We start from the raw sequence: 17,229 nt of genomic DNA on the forward strand, positions 1-17,229 counted from the left end.
CCCCCGCCCTCTGAGCCATGTTTAAAGCTGCACAGAATTGTTTTGGAAAAGGCAGTGCTTAAAAATGAATAATTCTCATATTCATTTGGGACTGTTTTCTAATGCGGAAGCATACTTTTCCTCTTCTTCCACAACTGACTGCACTTTAATCATTCAGTGGAAAAGAGTATAGTCATTTATTTAATTTACTGATACCCTCCCTTTTCCCCCAGTGGGGATCCAAAACAGCACACGATTCTTCTCTCCATTTTATTTGCACTTCAATCCTGACCTGGGTGACTAGCCCAAGATGACTCAGCAAGTTCCTGAGGCAGATTCAAACATGGTTTTCCATGGACAGAGTCTGACACTCATTAATACTGCAGCCAAACCAGCTTGTCTTTCTCTTTGTCCTACAATGTGAGGCAAAGGCAAACTTATAAGTGTATTGGAGGCACTCATGGACATCTTCAGAATTTCCCACAAGGAATTTGAACAAGTTAATTCCCTCCTCCATTTTTTGCATATAACCAACACTCAACTACTCTCACAGCCCAAACCGAAGTGGGGAAGGGACAATAGAAGGGCAGCTAGGGACACCACTGCAGCACTGCCTCCAAAGAGACAGGGCACCAGGAGAGAAAAAGAGTTGGATTTATATTCCCCCTTTCTCTCCTGCAAGGAGACTCAAAGGGCTGACCATTTCCTTTCCGTCCATCCCCCCGCCCAACCAAACTCCCTTTGAGGTAGGTGGGGCTGAGTGAGCTCAGAAGAACTGTGACTAGCCCAAGGTCACCCAACACTGCACAGGCTAATCTGAATTCCCCAGATAAGCCTTCACAGATCAAGCGGCGGAGCAGGGAATCAAACCCAATTCCTCCAGATTAGAGTACATCTTCTCTTAAACACTACGCCATTGCTGCTCTTTCTTTCTTTCCCAAGAAAGCCCAGAGATGCCCAAGACTCACATCACCCTTTTTAGTGGGGACTATGCTGCTGAAGGGAGCTGGGAATGCTTCCCTTCACGCCAGCACAACCTCCTGCAGTGCAACACCAACACCATGGAGGAAAATATCCCGGTTCTACTGCTGTAGAGTTGTGCAGCACATCACCACCAAGTCTGTAGCTTAATCCTCATCACTTGCAGTTTATTTGAATCATAGGAGGCACCCCATCCCCCCAATAAATCAATTCACTGTTCATTGAAACAAAATTAATTCCAAATTAGTTCACATGTTTATTTTTAACCCGTCCTCCATTTGATGTAGTGTTTCTACAGAAATTCCTCCTTTGTCTGACATTGTGAACTGGTATGAGTAGTGAGGGCGATCTGACTGCGACATCTGTCACCCCATTGATCACCAGGCTTCAGCTGATCTGGATGCTGTCCCCTATCTCCTTCACTGCTCAGTGGATGAGGACAATCATCCCAGATAGAAGGAGCAGTCAACTTCGGACTTGCAATAATCTCTAAAAATCTTTCCATTGTCGGAAGTTTGTCTGCATTATGTAGGTCATAATTTTGGCAAATTGCAATAGCTGATATGGCACAGCTCTAGAACATGTTAATTTGATCTGAGATTGCAAATGCCTTAGCAGACCAGGTGCGCAGCAGCAGCTGCAGCAGCAGGCCATTGCTTTCACATCCTGCATGGGAGATCCCAAAGGCATCTGGTGGGCCACTGTGAGTAGCAGAGTGCTGGACTAGATGGACTCTGGTCTGATCCAGCAAGGCTCTTTCTTATGTTCTTATTGGCAGTTGGAAGCTGGGTATCTAACGCAAAATTAGTCTCAAGTCTTTAATAGTATTCACAAGAGGATTGAAATACAAACTCAAGACCAACATTTAAATATTGATTCTAGTACAACAAAATCCAATATTGATAGAAAATTCATTTCTTTATTTGTGTCAAATTAACTTCAAAAACATTTTGCTTAGTTTTACAATACATATCTACCAACAACATATTTTAAACACTGTACAGGCCACTGACTGATAATCAAAATCTCAAGATAAAAATTTAGCAATTAAACCTATTTTTCCTAGCAGCAACAAGTCACAGTCTTACTCATCATGGAAGCAGCATACAGTTATCTCAGAGTTTTCAAGCATATTACACCCAGTACCGCAATGAAATTCTTCCATAGCTAAACACACACACATGTGAAATCCTTCCAAGTTTAGAGATGAATTTTTGGGTCTAGGATATCAGAACTTTATTAAAGGAGAATCCAGATTTTCTTTATTTCCTTCAGGACTGAAGTAGATAAGAGGAAAGCCCAGGTCTTGTAGCTGGAAGCAGGACAAAAAATGTTAAACATTGATTAGTTGGTGTTTTGTTTTTGCTTTTTGGAATGCCATTTATTGACTAGAGCAATCTTCTTGGTTTTGTAGACACTATCACATCCCAACACAAAATTCAAAAATTTTCTTGCTTTGGCTACCTAATGTCAGCCCAGTTTAGGTTAAGTTTCTAAAGGTTATTCATGTGCTTAGACAGTTTTTACATATACTACTAGCAATGAAGCCTGTTGTGTGAAAAAATACAACAGGCGCTATAAAACTGATCCTCCCAAGGCCAGAGATGTGGATGGGGCATATCTACAGGAAAAGGCACCCTGTGCAAACACTGAAATTGCATTCCCCAAACATCCCAACTTTGCCAAGGAGAGGCAGCAGTTCTCCCCATTTTCGTAGATACCCCATTTGCAAAGATGGATCTCAACTTTGCAAAGAAGGGGGGCAAGCAGGATGTCTGTGAAGATGGGGAGAACTTTGCCTCTCATCTTCATCCTGCCACCTCATCTTTTTGCCCCACTACTCCAACACTCTTTCTGGTCCACTACCCCAGCTTTTTTAACTTTCTGCCCCGCTACACCAGCTCTCTCTGTCTACCCAAACTCTCCGTTCCCCATGTTTCTGGCCCCCCATCCCAATTTTCATTCTTTCTTTCTGGCCACCTACCCCAGCTCTTATTCTCTTATTGCCATTTCCCAGAATTCATTCTCTTTCTGCTCTTACTCCAACGCTCTCTCCCCCCTCCCAATTCTTGGTAGCTTGCCTGGAGTGCCCTGGGTGGGCATGTTGAGGCCTTTTCCACTCACGCAGCCCTGCTCTTACTGCCTCAGACAATAGCCGTTGGACCCCAGCTGAGTGAGGAGTCTGGGAATTGGAATCCTATCAGCCCCTCTGCACATAAGAAATGGCACCCTCTCGACTACATCTCCCAGAGCCCTTAGCTTTTTCTAGTTCATTGTCAGGGTCACGCTGCTCAACTATATATAAGGAGATTAAAAAATGTGTCTGATTGTATGCAATTAACTAAAATTTATCCTGAAGCCAGCATAAAGTACATTAAAAGAATTAAAATGGAGATTCACCTCACCTTTTCTTTTGGCTTCAGTGGAAGAGTTTTAATGATTTCAGGGGTGTTAAAGAAATCAATGAGAGGCTTATTTTCACATTCCTGGCAGGCAGCTGGTGGTGTGTCTATCTCAACATCTACCAGTAAACCCTAGAAAACATAAATATTTCAGATATTTACTGAACTTCCTGTATTAAGTGCCACCTCATTAGAATTCATCATTGGTTCATCATCATGAACAAAAGGATAGTATGACAATTTGACTTTAAAAATACACCTTCCTGTTGGCCTAGATCTGGCCATCTAGATTTAGATTTTCACTAATCTTCATGAGGCTCCCTTGTACCTTCTCCCTCGTACCCAAGCGAGATGCCATGACCACATCAATACTATTAGGAGGCAGCCATTTATAACAGCATCATGCTTATTGACTTTTACTTATAATCAGCACCCTATAATCTGAATTTATTCTTTAGAAATTAGTAGATGGCAACTTTTCTGAACAGCACAAGCCTAAAATAAGAGGTGGGGGTTAAACTATTTTAATAAAGGTATTTCACATGGATGTCCCTCCACTAAAGGCTGCTTGTCAAAGAAAGACACTGGAGGGCGCCAGCATCTTTTTAAAAAATTCCATCTGAATCTACTCTGAAGCAGAAGATGCTTTATACTTAGACTGGTTTTCTAAAAAAGACAACAAAATTGCAGCTTACCTCCTTCCTTTGTGTTTCTTCAGCTGGTTTTTGATTTTCAGCTAAGTCCTGTTTGTGTGAAGGCGACTTCTCAGGTGAAAAATCAAGCGCAACAGCCACAGCTTGAGGAGGAAACTCATCTCCTTCAGTGGAAGAGGTTGATGAGCTGTGGGCTGCCTGAACATTGCTTTCTTTTGCCCTTTTAGAACTACACAGGAAAAGAATTTTTAAAATGAAGTTCCATACCAAATAGTAAACTCAACTGCTTTGCAAGAACAAGAATAGCAGGTATTTGCAGGCAGAATGTGCACAAGAACAAAATAAGCATCTGAGCATAGCAAATTGAGGTTTGACAGTGCATATATCCACTCAGATTTACAGCCCCATCCAAGGGAGGAGGGATCTCCTGTTAAGAGCAGCACGGGGTCACACCTGCAGATTCACTCTCCCCGGAGCACTTGCCCCAGAAGAGGGGAAGATCTGCTGGCCTAGCCCTCCACAACCAGGTGATGTGATGCTGAACACCATGCCAAAGTCCCCATGGGGGTGGTCTAGGGACATGGCTGTGGGAGAGGTCGACACTAGTCGGCTTCCACCTGGCCATTGCCCCCATTACGCTGGCGACAGGGGCATTGGACTTATGCCACCTTTTCAATGGCGTAAGCCAATTAATGTCAATGGGGGCTTTCCAGCAACTGGATGGCTTTTAATGTTTTTAGTCTCCTCACACTGCCAGAAAGCCTCCCTGGGTACTTTGGGCTGGTGCAGCTGTGGAACCACGTCCAGTCATTTGGATAGGGCAGTGGAACTAGGATTTGTATTCAAACACCCTGCATATAAGACATCTGCTGATTGTGTTAGATACTGTGTGAGAAGTACTTTGATAAAAGAGCTTGGTGAAAGTTCCATTTCAAAGCTTATGCCAAACCAAGCCACAAATTGTTATAGTGAACAAGAACTCATGTGCCACAGATTCAGTTCTTAAGTGTTAAAGAAATCTGCCGTAACAGCCTAATCCCAGATTATTCGGACCTCAATTCAATTCGAAAACAGATCAAGACGGCTCCTACCAACACAGCATCCTATGATTACAGAAGATTCTAGCTAGGGACTCTGAAAGACAGGTCATATGAATAAGATGGAGATGGCAGAACTGAGAAAGACAACAAGTAGAATTTATGACAACATACATGCATAGCACTATTTGGATTTTATTAAGGCTAGACTTACCTCGCTTCTGATGTTTTTTTGGATAGCACACGAGAGGCTTGGCGAACAGGTAGAAGGTTGGGTGAAGCTATTGATCTAGGCACAGTTTTAGGCGTCCTTGCTGGAATTCCTGACATACGACGGCCAACAGGTGTAGGCAATCCAGAACGCTTTATACTGGCTGGAGTCAGGATAGGCTTTATGGAAGAACAGGATTTTAACACAGTCTGTTCTTCCAACTGTTTGACAGGTGGGCTGCTTGCAACTTTACTAGAAGGACACATGCAGAGCTCTTAGAAGCTTCAACAAAACCACAAACGAATTATTACATATTCCTTTAAGAGCACATTCAAAATAAAATTTAATGCAGCCTGACAGGTAGATGCCAAATAGTTTTTCTGCAAGGCAGCCTTAAGTTCAGTACCATCTATTCTAACTGGCACAGGTAAGTTAGTTCTTGCCACAGCAAAACACTACTTCAGCAGTCATCTGGGCTGGCTTTAAAAACTCCTTCCGGAGATTCACCTGAGCAATTTGTGCTCTGCTGAAGCGCTGCTGGCAAGTGAACTGTACAATTTGTATCCCAAATGGATGACAAAAATTCAAGCTGGTTGCGAGACACCCTTTCTAATTAAGCATGCTCCACCCCAGGACGCCTCCCAAGAGAAGAGGTCCACTGACTGCCTCAGGTGCAAAGGTTTCCTGATCTTAAACCTTAAGTAAAAGTTGCACTCAGCATCGCACAGGAGAAGCAGTTAATAGATCCAACACGCTCCGCAGAAAATACACACATTCCAAATTTCCAGTTTGTAAGTGCACAAGACAGCTGAGAATATATACTTCTGCCTCATAACAAGGCCTAGTGAGTCAAACCACTGTCATTACCTAGATCAGAAAATTTTAAAATATGCATCTGCTGGGGAATAGAGGCAATCATATCAGACTGCTGACACACACACACACCCCACCCTGACTGCAAGCAGTTCCTGGGGTTGCAAGTTCCCCAGATGATGCTCCAAGGCATTCCCCCTAGTTTCTGACAATATTACTAATGCCTGTGCAGAATGACCCTAAAGAAGAGCACAGTCAGAAGCACAGATGAAAACAATTAAAAAGAGATTACCTTCCAACATTACCACCTGATAGGAATGCAATTGGTTGTAATACTCTCACTGCTCCATTTTCTGAAGACATACCTAAGAGGAAAGACAGAGGTCATTTACACCCTCAGTTTCATCCTTATCCATCATGAAAGTGCTGAGTATAAAAATCCCCACAGAATTCCATTGACACTGGTGCAGTTGAAACTTTTCGATCAGGTTATGTTTTTATTATGGAAATATTTTGTATTTATTTTATTTCTACATTTTAATATGGAGTTTTATGGGGACGGGGGTTGCCATCAAGTCACAATTGATTTATGGCAACCCTGTAGGGTTTTCAAGGCAAGGGAGGTTCAGAGATACATTGCCATGGCCTATCTCCAAGTCACAACCCTGTTATGCCATGATGGTCTCCATCCAAATATTAGCCAAAGCTACTCCTGCTTAGCTTCTGAGATTGGGCTAGCCAGGCCTATCCAGGTCAGGGTGTATGTTGCTGTGATTTAAAATGCAGATCTATAGAGTAAGGAAAAACAACTGGATGGGTGATTTAAGCGTGTGATGATTGGAGGGTAGCTCTACTCTAGGGTTGACTGGTTTGTTTTGAGAGGGAGTTAATGAAGAGAGTTAATGGAGAGCATGTGGAGACAAGAGATTAAGTGAGATGCTAGAAAGTCATGAGCCTAAGTAGCAAGTTATAAAAATTAAGCTTTGTGGAAATTATGAGGCTTAGCGGCAAGTGATAAAATAAGCCTTTGTGGCTAAGTCTGTTTAAGGAACTTCAGAGAAAAAAGAACAGTATACCTATCTGATCTGAAACCAGTATGCTTATTAACCATACAGAAACAATTACACTGTTTCACTTCTAAATAAACTCTATTTTTAAGATAACAACTACCGTATATACTTGCATATAAGTCGAATTTTTCAGCACATAAACTCAGGTGTATTTTTAAAAATATGCTAGGGTATTTACTTTATCGACCGCCAGGGGGCACAGTTTTTAGGCTAGCGGCACCACAATTTCAGGGATTTTTCAAGAGACTCTCCTGATGATACCACCCAAGTTTGGCAAAGTTTGGTTCAGGGGGTCCAAAGTTACGGACCCCCAAAGGGGGTGCCCCATCCCCATTGTTTCCAATGGGAGCTAATAGTAGATGGGGCTACATTTTGAGGGTCCATAACTTTGGACCCCCTGAACCAAACTTCACCAAACCTGGGTGGTATCATCAAGAGGGTCTTCTAAAGATACTCTGAACTGTTGGTACTGCTAACATAAACATTCCTCCCCTGACCAAAAATCCAGTTTTGAAGGATTTTAACTCTTGTGTTTTAGCTTGGTTGCTGGTTGAGCTAAGGTTTTTGTACTTTTAAAGTTATTGTTGAGACCATATTGTTTTTGTTGACCCTCTTTTCCACTTACAGAGCTAGTTTACTGTTTTTCTTTGAAATAAATATTCAAAAACATTTAACCTACTGATGCCTCAATTAATGTAATTTTACTGGTATCTATTTTTTTTTAATTTACCAGTAGCTGCTGCATTTCCCACCCTCGACTTATACACGAGTCAATAAGTTTGCCCAGTTTTTTGTCATAAAATTAGGTGCCTCGACTTATATGCGAGTCGACTTATACACGAGTATATACGGTATCTTCTTTTGAGTAAGGATTCCCTTTTACCCTGGAGTCATCCACACTGACTGTTCTGTTGTTCTACCAGTTATAACTAAGTCATCCTGTTCTTCAGGTCCAGCCAAAAATACTAAGACAAGAACCTTTGGTGGCAGCAAAAATAAGTAGGGTTTACTAAGAAGGGAAGGAGGTAGCATAATACTACAGAGAGGTCCCTTTACACAGATTGCATGTAAGAAGGCTGACAGAAAAGAGTGAGAACATTACATTATTGTACTTACCTTCCTTTGTAGTGAATCCCATCTTATTTTCAGAACAGGATCTGCCTCTGCCTTCTTGCATTTTCTGTGCTGATTTGTGCAGTCTAGGATCCAAACTCATTCTCTGAATCCCACTGACTGAAATCTTGGATTCAAAATCAGCTTTACATTTGGCCACATTCACAGAAGGACTTCCTTTTGCAGCACAGGTTGATTTCTCCTGTTTCCCAGGCAAGTCTGAATGGGAAGCCTGGACAGATGACAACTTCATAGATCTAACCATAGCTGCCTTGGTTGTACCAGAGGAGACCTCGGAGCCGCATGTAGATGCTTTTGCAACAATATTTGTTTTAACTAGAAGATAAAATTGTAATTTTGACCTGCCAATGTTAATATAGAATCACAGCCCTTTAAAAACACCACAGAAGAACCAGGTGCCTACTGTGAAACTGGCAATCTGGATTTCAATCGTAGAAAAGAAAAAGGAAAGAACTATGAGTAGAAGCAGCAGTTTTTATCTTATGCCTTAGAATGCCTAAGAATTCTAAGAGAAATGCTTAACATACACGCAAGTTACTACTACTACATTGCTTTATAACAAATTATGTTAGATTAATCTAACTCGCTGCATTGAAGAAATTTTTCAGAATCATGTACTTGATGTATTTTGGCCACCAACATTTTTGCTTGTCAATACATTAACATTTTGGATTCATGGTCCCGCCCAAAGCATTCAAATCCACAATCAACAAAAAAAATTCAATATTCTCCACAACAAGCATATTATTAGCTCAAGAAATGGACTAAAAAAAAAACCAACAAAAAAGCATTAGCATGGCAAAACCAGGCACTTTCTATAGATTCCGGTTCTTTTCAATTGATGGGAGGAACTCTCTGATATGAATTCTAAGATCTCCAATGCCATGGTTCCTTTAATGTCATCTGCATTATCCAGAACCTACAGAATTATTGCCTGCTTTTGGGGAGGTGGTCATGGTTTTTGCTTACTGTGTTTTGCTTACAGCTCTGCTCTTCACACACAGCTTGGGATCTGGTCTCCCCATAAACACCGATTTTTTTCTGACCTTCTGTGCTAAACTTACCAATATTGGGTTAAATAAGCACATATGAGCAATCATTTGCATTGTTTAAAACTATTGAAATCAATGAGCCCAGACTAGAATAATTCTAAAATCAGACTGTACTGTAAGAACCTTTACTAGAAATGAGGAGCTGAAATGCCTGTAACAAGAGGGGACAACACTTGATAAGCCCAGTGACTATCATATCCAGCAAAAAACCCCACACCCTAATACCTGAGTTGGGTCATTACTATTTAAAGAACAGGAGCTTAAGATGATCTCCCTCATATACCTTCTGCCTTACATTCAACACGCTAAAACAGTTTATATGCTAACTAATTAGACTTCTCATCAGTGTGGTTAGAAGTTGGACTAGGATCTGGGCCATCCAGGTTTGAATTCCCACTCTGTGGAAACCCTCCATCTAAACTACCTCACAGCGTTGTTGTGAGGATAAAAAAGAAATAAGGGGAATGTTTCATGGTGCTTTGGGACTCTCCTGGGGAAAAAGGCACAATATAAATCAAGTAAATAAATAAATGCTAGTGCATGACCATTACTAAGTTTGTACTGCTTACCTTTTCCTTTTTTAGGGGAGATGGACAGACTTGAATTCAAGCTTGAATTCATGCTAGAACGTGACGATGATGATGAAGACAAAGTGTTCCTCCGCATTTGAACATCATTAGATGGCTTCAGTTGTATGGTCTTCATACTTAGCTATGGAGACATTAAGAGAGCTTAAGTATAACATACTTCAGACTCACACATGTCATGCTTGCTCAGAAGTAAGCTCTTTTAGGTTCAGTGGTGCTTACTCCCAAATAAGCATGCACAGAATTGCATCTTGACTGAACTATTGTCCTATTGGAACGAAGCAGCAACTCCACCCAAAGAATCAGGTGCTCTCCACAGAAGTTCTATAGATTGAAAACATACTCTGTAAGTTGCTGTTTCCATAACATAACATACTACAGCCAACATTTTATGAAGATGCCAAACTGTTAAGAAGCCATACAACTACTGTTGCAAGAAAGCATAGCTCTTGTAATTGCATTCTGGGAAGATTTTTTTCAATTACATTTTAATTTATTTATTTGTAGTCTGCCTTTTTCACTTCTACTCAAGGCAGATTACACAGAGTAAGTCAATATAATTAACAGAATGGGACATTCAATGAATAATCCAATTGGTAAAGCAAGGACTCTTTGCTCCCCTCTCTACTTTGGCATCATACCCAAGAAAGGTACAATAGCTGGCTTTTTATATGTATTGCTTGATCCCAAGCTAAGATGGGTGATTACCAGGGCAAGAACTAATACCTCCCACCAGAGAGATTTGTCAGCTCTACATCAGATGCATGCTTGTACGTGTTGCCCAACGCTCAATGAGACCTTAGAACACGTTCTACTTGTCTGCCCCAAATCCACAGAACTGAGACCCAGTTTTTTCCAGAAGGTCCCAATTATGGCTAGCCCGCTCTCTTCCAACGCCAAATACCCAGGCCCAAGATGCTGGAAATAATGGCCAATTTTAGTACAAATTGTGGGCATCCCTCTGGGCGCCTCCATGGTCCAACTGAACAATGTATGTATGTTCCTGACATCTCTTTTAACTATATTGTTCAATAAATAAATCCATTATTCTACAGAAAGGTTCTTTGCTCACTGCATTCTCTTACATGGATTTAACCTTCCCCAAGAGCCACTGACCAAATCCCAGAACAAACACACACACAAAGCATACTGATCACCACACAAGGAGGGAAACCAGGCATGATTATGTTGGCCCTGTTTCTTGCCTCTTCAATTGCATGGTCACTGGTTGAGTAAGACTGTGTGGAGGAACTGGCCATAGGCACCCCCACTTCTAAAAGCAGAACTGTTGATCTTGGGGGGGGGGGGGGAGTTCATGCAGCCACTTCTTCCACATGGTCTCACTTTGCAGATGATCTGGTAATTATGGAGGCAGGAGGTGGGGCCAATGTCACCACGCTTGCTCTCACTCGCTGTGCCGGTCAAGGGGGGCTGTACCAGGCTCTAATATCTCACATATAAAACAGTAAGGGGAGTTAAAATGGCAGATGTCACTACTGGTCAACTGTAGAGCTAGATTAAACTAAATTAAGTAATGCCTTCATTAAGTACAACCAGTTACCTTGCCAGGAGTAGGAAGCCTTCTCTTGTCTTGTACCAAGGGACAGACTTTGGCATCTGGGACAATACTCGATTTGCTAGAGAGAAGATCTTCAAGTGACCCCAAGCTTTTCAAGTGCCTCCTGCTGGAAGGACTGTACGTGCTCTTTCGTTCTGGCTGCAAGATTGAAAAATCAATTAGAGGCCACAACCTGGAAGACTGTATGTTTGTTTATTGTTATATTAACTCAACTATTCCTATTATCTACTCTTAGGCTATTTCAAATAACTCTAAGGAAGGATGAAATTATCACCGCCTGGAAGTCCAGAAAAATGTGACAAAGCAGATATTCAGTATCAGAACTAGCTGGTATGCGCACCTCATAACTAACATGTAGGCAAAATCATCCAATCATCCACACCATCCCAAAGAAAATAATTTGAGGTGACAGTAAGTTTTTGTGTAAGTAACTGCCTCATGGAACTGCTGGTCAGCCATTGGAACATATCTCCAGGAATCTGAACTGAGAGACCAGATGGAAACATTATGTGATGGTAATTTTGGCTGGCCAGCCCCTGTAGACTTGTCACATACCAATCAGTTAAATTCTTGCTTCCTTCCAGACTTTACTTTTCTGTGGAAGGCATACAATTCTTCTCCTATTCCTGGTATGCCTATATTTGCAAAATAAAACATGCAGTCTGTCCTTACATTAAAAAACAATTCTGACAAGGAATTACTGGGAAGAACACTGAAAGAGCAGGGGAGAATTTCTGCCACAGTTCCTATCTGCTCAAAATAAAGCAGATATTTCATTTCAGAAGATCCAAAACCAATTATCATGACATAACAAATTAACAGGCTCCATGAGCTGCTGTGAAGACAAAATAGAGGAGGGTAGAATAATGTACATGGCCCAGGACAGAAGAGCAGAGTTAAAAAATACAAGACAGGAAAAAATCTCTACCTGTTCCAACACTAAAGAGTTGTTTCCAAGCACATATGAAGTTTTTAGAGTCTGCAGCGTGCTTGATTTTTTAACATCTTTGTCTGCACAACCTTGTGCTACTTGTGTGATGAATGATTTGGGCAATTTGTCTGTTCTAGGACTGGATACTTTCTGAGGCATTAGTGGAGAATGCAAGTTGCCCACCTCTTCTACCGGTTGCCTTGAATGCTTCTGAAAGGAATGTGGGAGCTGAGATATCGGACTTTCCCAAACACAGTAGGTCTCTCTTTTCACAGCCCTGGGGGTTCTCTCTGTCTTAATGCTTGTCTCAAAGGTTTTCAGTTTGGATTTTGATTCTTGCACAAATTTTTCCACAGACTCGGGTCTCTGATCTGCCACCTGGTTAGCATGCTTTTTTTTTGTTTTGCTACCGCTTTGGAGCTGAAGAGCTACCAGATGAGCTTCTTTAACAATCTCTGCAAACTTCTCCCCAGCAAGTGGGCTCCACTTCAGGTTAACTGCAGACGATGGTGGGATGCTCCCTCCGGCCCCAACACAGGCTTCAACAGCCACTGCAATGCATTTCTCTTTATGGCTCATAGGTCCGACAAATACTTCATCCTCATTTTCACTGAAATAGACAACATCCATCAAATGCCTGACAAAGCCTACTCTCTAAGTACCAAAAATACAGCGCATTCTTTGTTTACCTTGAAGGAGACAGCGAAAGGTCAAAATCAAATTTTTCATCAGAGAGCTGAGGAAAGTCTGAAATTACAACAGTACATCATTTATGACATTTTCTCCAGTTCAAATACTATCATATTACTTTCAGTCGCACTAAACCTTCACCTTCTACTGATCTTCCAACTGCAAAATAGAATACAGAATTAGCCCCTTCATCTTGTTCTCATTCTCAAAGCAGGTAATTTGCTCTGTCAAAGTCAACAGTATCAGACATCTATCCACCAAATTCATGTGGACAAGTCAGTGCAAGAAGCACAAAGGCAGCAGGTCCAAAGAATCAGTAAATCAGGGTCTTGGTGGTAATTCTATATTTAATTTAATCCAAATTATTGCTATTGACAATCACAAGGATCAGTTCAGTACCCACCATTAACGTCAGAGGGGGGAATACTTCCTGGAGTGGTTCAAATTCAGCTATCGTTGCATAGGAAAAACTAAATACCACCCTAAAAGTACTATTTGGTGATGTGAGGTTAAAGGTGCACCTTTGGTTGAAGAAGCTGCTCTCTCTTCCAATTTGATGGTCTCCTGTTTTGTCCCCCCTCCTTCTCCACACCCCCTACTGTAGTAAATCTAAATTATAATGGGGTGAGAGATGTTGTTTTAGCTATATTAGGGCCCTTATTGGAGCCTATTGATGTTTTAAGTTTGTTGCCACTATCATTAGATATATGAATTTTAATTATTGTTATTGTTTACTGGATCTGTTGAAATGTATATGGAACTGTCTATATGTTACTAAATTATGTACACTAGCCACTCTGAGACCAGCCATTGTCTGGGAAACAGTGGGATAGTAAATTTAGTAAAATTAAAAGTTTTGAAAGGGGATGAGAAATATTCAAAAAAGGGAACCACCATGTCCAGAGGCAGTCAACTTCTGAAAACTAATGCTTGGAGGCAATATTAAGAAAAAATCTTGACCTGTATGCCTTATTTGTTGGGAGCTGGTTGGCCACTGTGTGGAAAAGAATGACGGACTACATGAATCATACATCTGAACCAACAGGGCACCTGTTATGTTCTGATCAAGCTAAGATTAAGGAAAACAGAAGAGACATATGGTCAGTAGCCTGAAGTATGTGATTCAGCTTATTTGCCCAATCCATTTTATAGGATTACATAAATACATTATGGGTCAGAAATAGAAAAGGTTGATAAAGGCAGGAAGAAATAAGTTGTCCCCCATCTGAGCTCAAAACTGGTTCCTAAAAACTAGCTTGCCACAGTTTCTCATGCAATGAAGCTTTTCTACTGATTAGCAGAGTGAATCCAAACAACATCAAGCTGACCCTATTTCAATCACTATGAAGTAATTTGAATGACAGTATTGTACTTCGGTATTTTACCACCTACCATTATTGATGCACTCATCTGGTTTGCTGTCTTTCATTTTACATTCTGAATCAACAACCAGTTTTCCTTCTTCCATGATATACCGGTAACTACAAAGAGAGTTTCCACACCACACATCAATCCAATTCATTAAAAATCAAAGCAAGCACCAAATTATATTACTGGTTCCAAAAAGCTGCTGTTATAAGGCTTTAATGGGCAGCCCATCATATAAAGGAATCTTTTCGTTCCTAACAAGATTTACTGCAGACCTTAAAAAGTGATGGTGCATTTGAAGCTCAGTGCAACCAGGCAGCATGGCAAGAATCACACAACTGTTCCACATGGCATCATAATAATTTCTCCTTGCAGCAAATATAACCTGAATTGAAGCAGTTTATTTATAGTAATGATGAAAGAGCACAGTGCTGCTGACCCTCTCTCTGGCAAAGAAACAGATCACATAAGCTTTGATTTACTGTAATTCTGCGGCATGGTATTTCACAATTCTAATGCACTGTTCTCCCTAATGGAGACCCCAAATGGCTTACAGTATTCTCATTTTTTTATTTTACCAACCCAACAACCCTGTCAAGTAGGTTATTTATTAAGAGAATGTTTACACTGCTTTTCAAGGGAAACCATCCAAGGCAGCTTGCAAAATGGAATATTTAGGCTAAGACTATGTCTGGCACAAGATCACCTAGCAAACTTCCACAGTAGAATAGGAATTCAAACCTGGGTCTCCCACATCCTAGTCTGACCCTTTACTACACCACACTGGCTCCATTTGTGGATCTATCAGTGCAAGTTATGAGAAGTTGGAACCACAGTCTCAAAACCATAATAGAATTTCTGCTTGGATCATCTACAGAAAAACTACAGAAAACTGGAGAAATCTTCTTTTCAAGCTCCACATCATCCACCCTCAACTTTCAGGTCCTTACTACACCCTGTTCAGAATAAAGATGACAGGAGATTTGTGAATTCATCTGCCATTTCCTAGACTATGAAGAATTATGTAGGCCCAAGCAGAGAATTCTGGAACAAAGATGGTCCAGGAAATGGAAGATGAATTAACAAATCTCTTGTCATCCTGAACAGGGTATAGGAAGTCACACTCCTTGACAGTCACTGAAATGGGAAGGCATGAAATAGTCAATACCCTGGTTCCCCAAAAATAAGCCCTAGAATGATTTTTCAGGATTTTTGGAGGATGCTTGAAATATAAGCCCTCCTCCAAAAATAAGCCCTAGATTCCCCAGCACAGCTGATCCAGTCACATGCAGGGTGCAAAATCATGGGGAAAAATAAGACATCCCCTGAAAATAAGCCCTAACGCATCTTTTGGAGCAAAAATTAATATAAAACCTGTCTAATTTTTCAGGAAAAACGGGTAATCTGCAGAATCCACGTACAAACAAGCACCTTCACATTTCAAAGAAAGTTCAGACTTTGCATTGTTCTTCTCACCAGAGGCCTTTTGTGTTAGATTGAACCATTTTTATCATAGTTTGCAATCCACCTTGATTCTCAGGGAGTTAAAGTTAATAATAAGAAATAATTTTCTTCTAAAATACTGCTCTATCTTTCTCTTCCCCATAAAAATAAGTGGTTTTCCTACTTTGGAGCATTACATGGACTTGAGAAAACAAGGATCTGGCTCAGCTGAGCCGCTACTAGTTCTCAGTAGGCAGAGATTAAAAGGAAGTAATTTACTAAAACTACTCCAGCTCCAATAAAGCAATGTGCTTTCCGAAAGGGTTCAAATGGTACCAGTGACCAAGATTCTTTATAAGAGCTTCCTTGTCTTTCCTGGGTGAAATTTCAGCCTGCCACAACCTAGTCCTACGTATCTAGAATTAAGCAGAACTTCTTCCAGATCGGGATACAGATCGAACAAAATTAGAGATTCCTCAACACACACACACTCACCCCTGCCCCATTGCCACCTCAGTTACTTTCACTTGGGAGGAATGTTTGTGTTGTGAGCTGCCTAGAGCAAGTTCCGGGCAGATGGCATGTAACATGTCTAAATCACTGAACACACTGACTCAAGCCGCTCAACCAGGAAGTACCTGTATGGAGAGTACCTGTATGGAGTCCTCTGGACCGGCCGTTCGGACGTGCAAAAAACTCGCCACGTGTTCCAGGACGTGTTCCAGCCCCTCCCCTCCAAGCCTAAGTGCCGCTCCTGGTAAACTACGCAGCACCGCCCGCCCCCCTTTTACCAGCGCTGTGTCTACCGATCCCCCACCCCCAAAAGTAACCCTGAAAATACTGTAGAGCTTTCAATAACACCCGGCGATGCCGAGTTTGAAATCGCAGCCCCGCCTACCTGCCTTATGTAGAACCTTCTTATTGGCGGATTTAAACAACGCTCGCGACCTGAAACCAACCCTGTTGAAGTGGGAGGAGAGCTTTAAAAAAAACTACCCTTCCAACGCGGAATCTGGATCGCAATGCATTGTGGGATATGTAGTTTCCAGCCCTTTTTTTACTATTCAGTGTGCAGAGAGACAGTCTCGCGTCTCAATCGCTGTAGGAAAACCGAGGACAGAGGGAGTTGTGTAGTGGCCTATAGAGAAATCTCAAGGGAGGATCTTGTCCTCTAGCCATTTGACTCATTCGCCCCTCCCAACAACTCTGTGAGGTTGATTTAAATAAATCAGAGGTCCTGACTGCTAGCCTAAGTTCACAGAGTGAACTGCATGTTGACTAACAATTTATCCACGATTT

The 17,229-nt window shown here is 41.4% G+C and overlaps 1 protein-coding gene across 4 annotated transcripts; it reads right to left on the bottom strand.

Moving 5' to 3' along the window:
• Positions 1-1,859: 1,859 nt before the first annotated feature.
• Positions 1,860-16,873, bottom strand: GTSE1 (G2 and S-phase expressed 1). 4 transcript variants are annotated; one of them, XM_048502070.1, is made up of 12 exons: positions 16,829-16,873; positions 14,512-14,600; positions 13,119-13,176; positions 12,427-13,039; positions 11,481-11,636; positions 9,902-10,043; positions 8,263-8,595; positions 6,369-6,441; positions 5,267-5,515; positions 4,058-4,244; positions 3,366-3,494; positions 1,860-2,272 (listed from the first exon to the last, which is right to left on the bottom strand). In XM_048502070.1, exons 2-12 carry the CDS (start codon positions 14,585-14,587, stop codon positions 2,189-2,191), a joined length of 2,100 nt encoding a protein of 699 aa, XP_048358027.1. In that variant the 5' UTR covers positions 14,588-14,600; positions 16,829-16,873; the 3' UTR covers positions 1,860-2,188. The 4 variants fall into 4 exon arrangements, with proteins under 4 accessions (XP_048358027.1, XP_048358028.1, XP_048358025.1 ...); XM_048502071.1 differs by lacking the exon at positions 16,829-16,873 and adding an exon at positions 16,584-16,754 and having other exon boundaries at positions 12,613-13,039; XM_048502068.1 differs by lacking the exon at positions 16,829-16,873 and adding an exon at positions 16,584-16,754.
• Between the last annotated feature and the right edge of the window lie 356 nt (positions 16,874-17,229).

Source organism: Sphaerodactylus townsendi, linkage group LG06, assembly GCF_021028975.2.
Source record: "Sphaerodactylus townsendi isolate TG3544 linkage group LG06, MPM_Stown_v2.3, whole genome shotgun sequence".
Taxonomy (NCBI): Eukaryota; Metazoa; Chordata; class Lepidosauria; order Squamata; family Sphaerodactylidae; genus Sphaerodactylus; species Sphaerodactylus townsendi.

Coding starts and splice junctions, on each gene's coding strand:
- GTSE1 (XM_048502070.1), bottom strand. CDS start 14,587: ATGGAAGAAGGAAAACTGGTTGTTGATTCAGAATGTAAAATGAAAGAC. Junction 13,177..14,511: donor AGATGAGTGCATCAATAATG/GTAGGTGGTAAA, acceptor TTGTAATTTCAG/ACTTTCCTCAGCTCTCTGAT. Junction 2,273..3,365: donor CACTGAAGCCAAAAGAAAAG/GTGAGGTGAATC, acceptor TCCTGCTTCCAG/CTACAAGACCTGGGCTTTCC.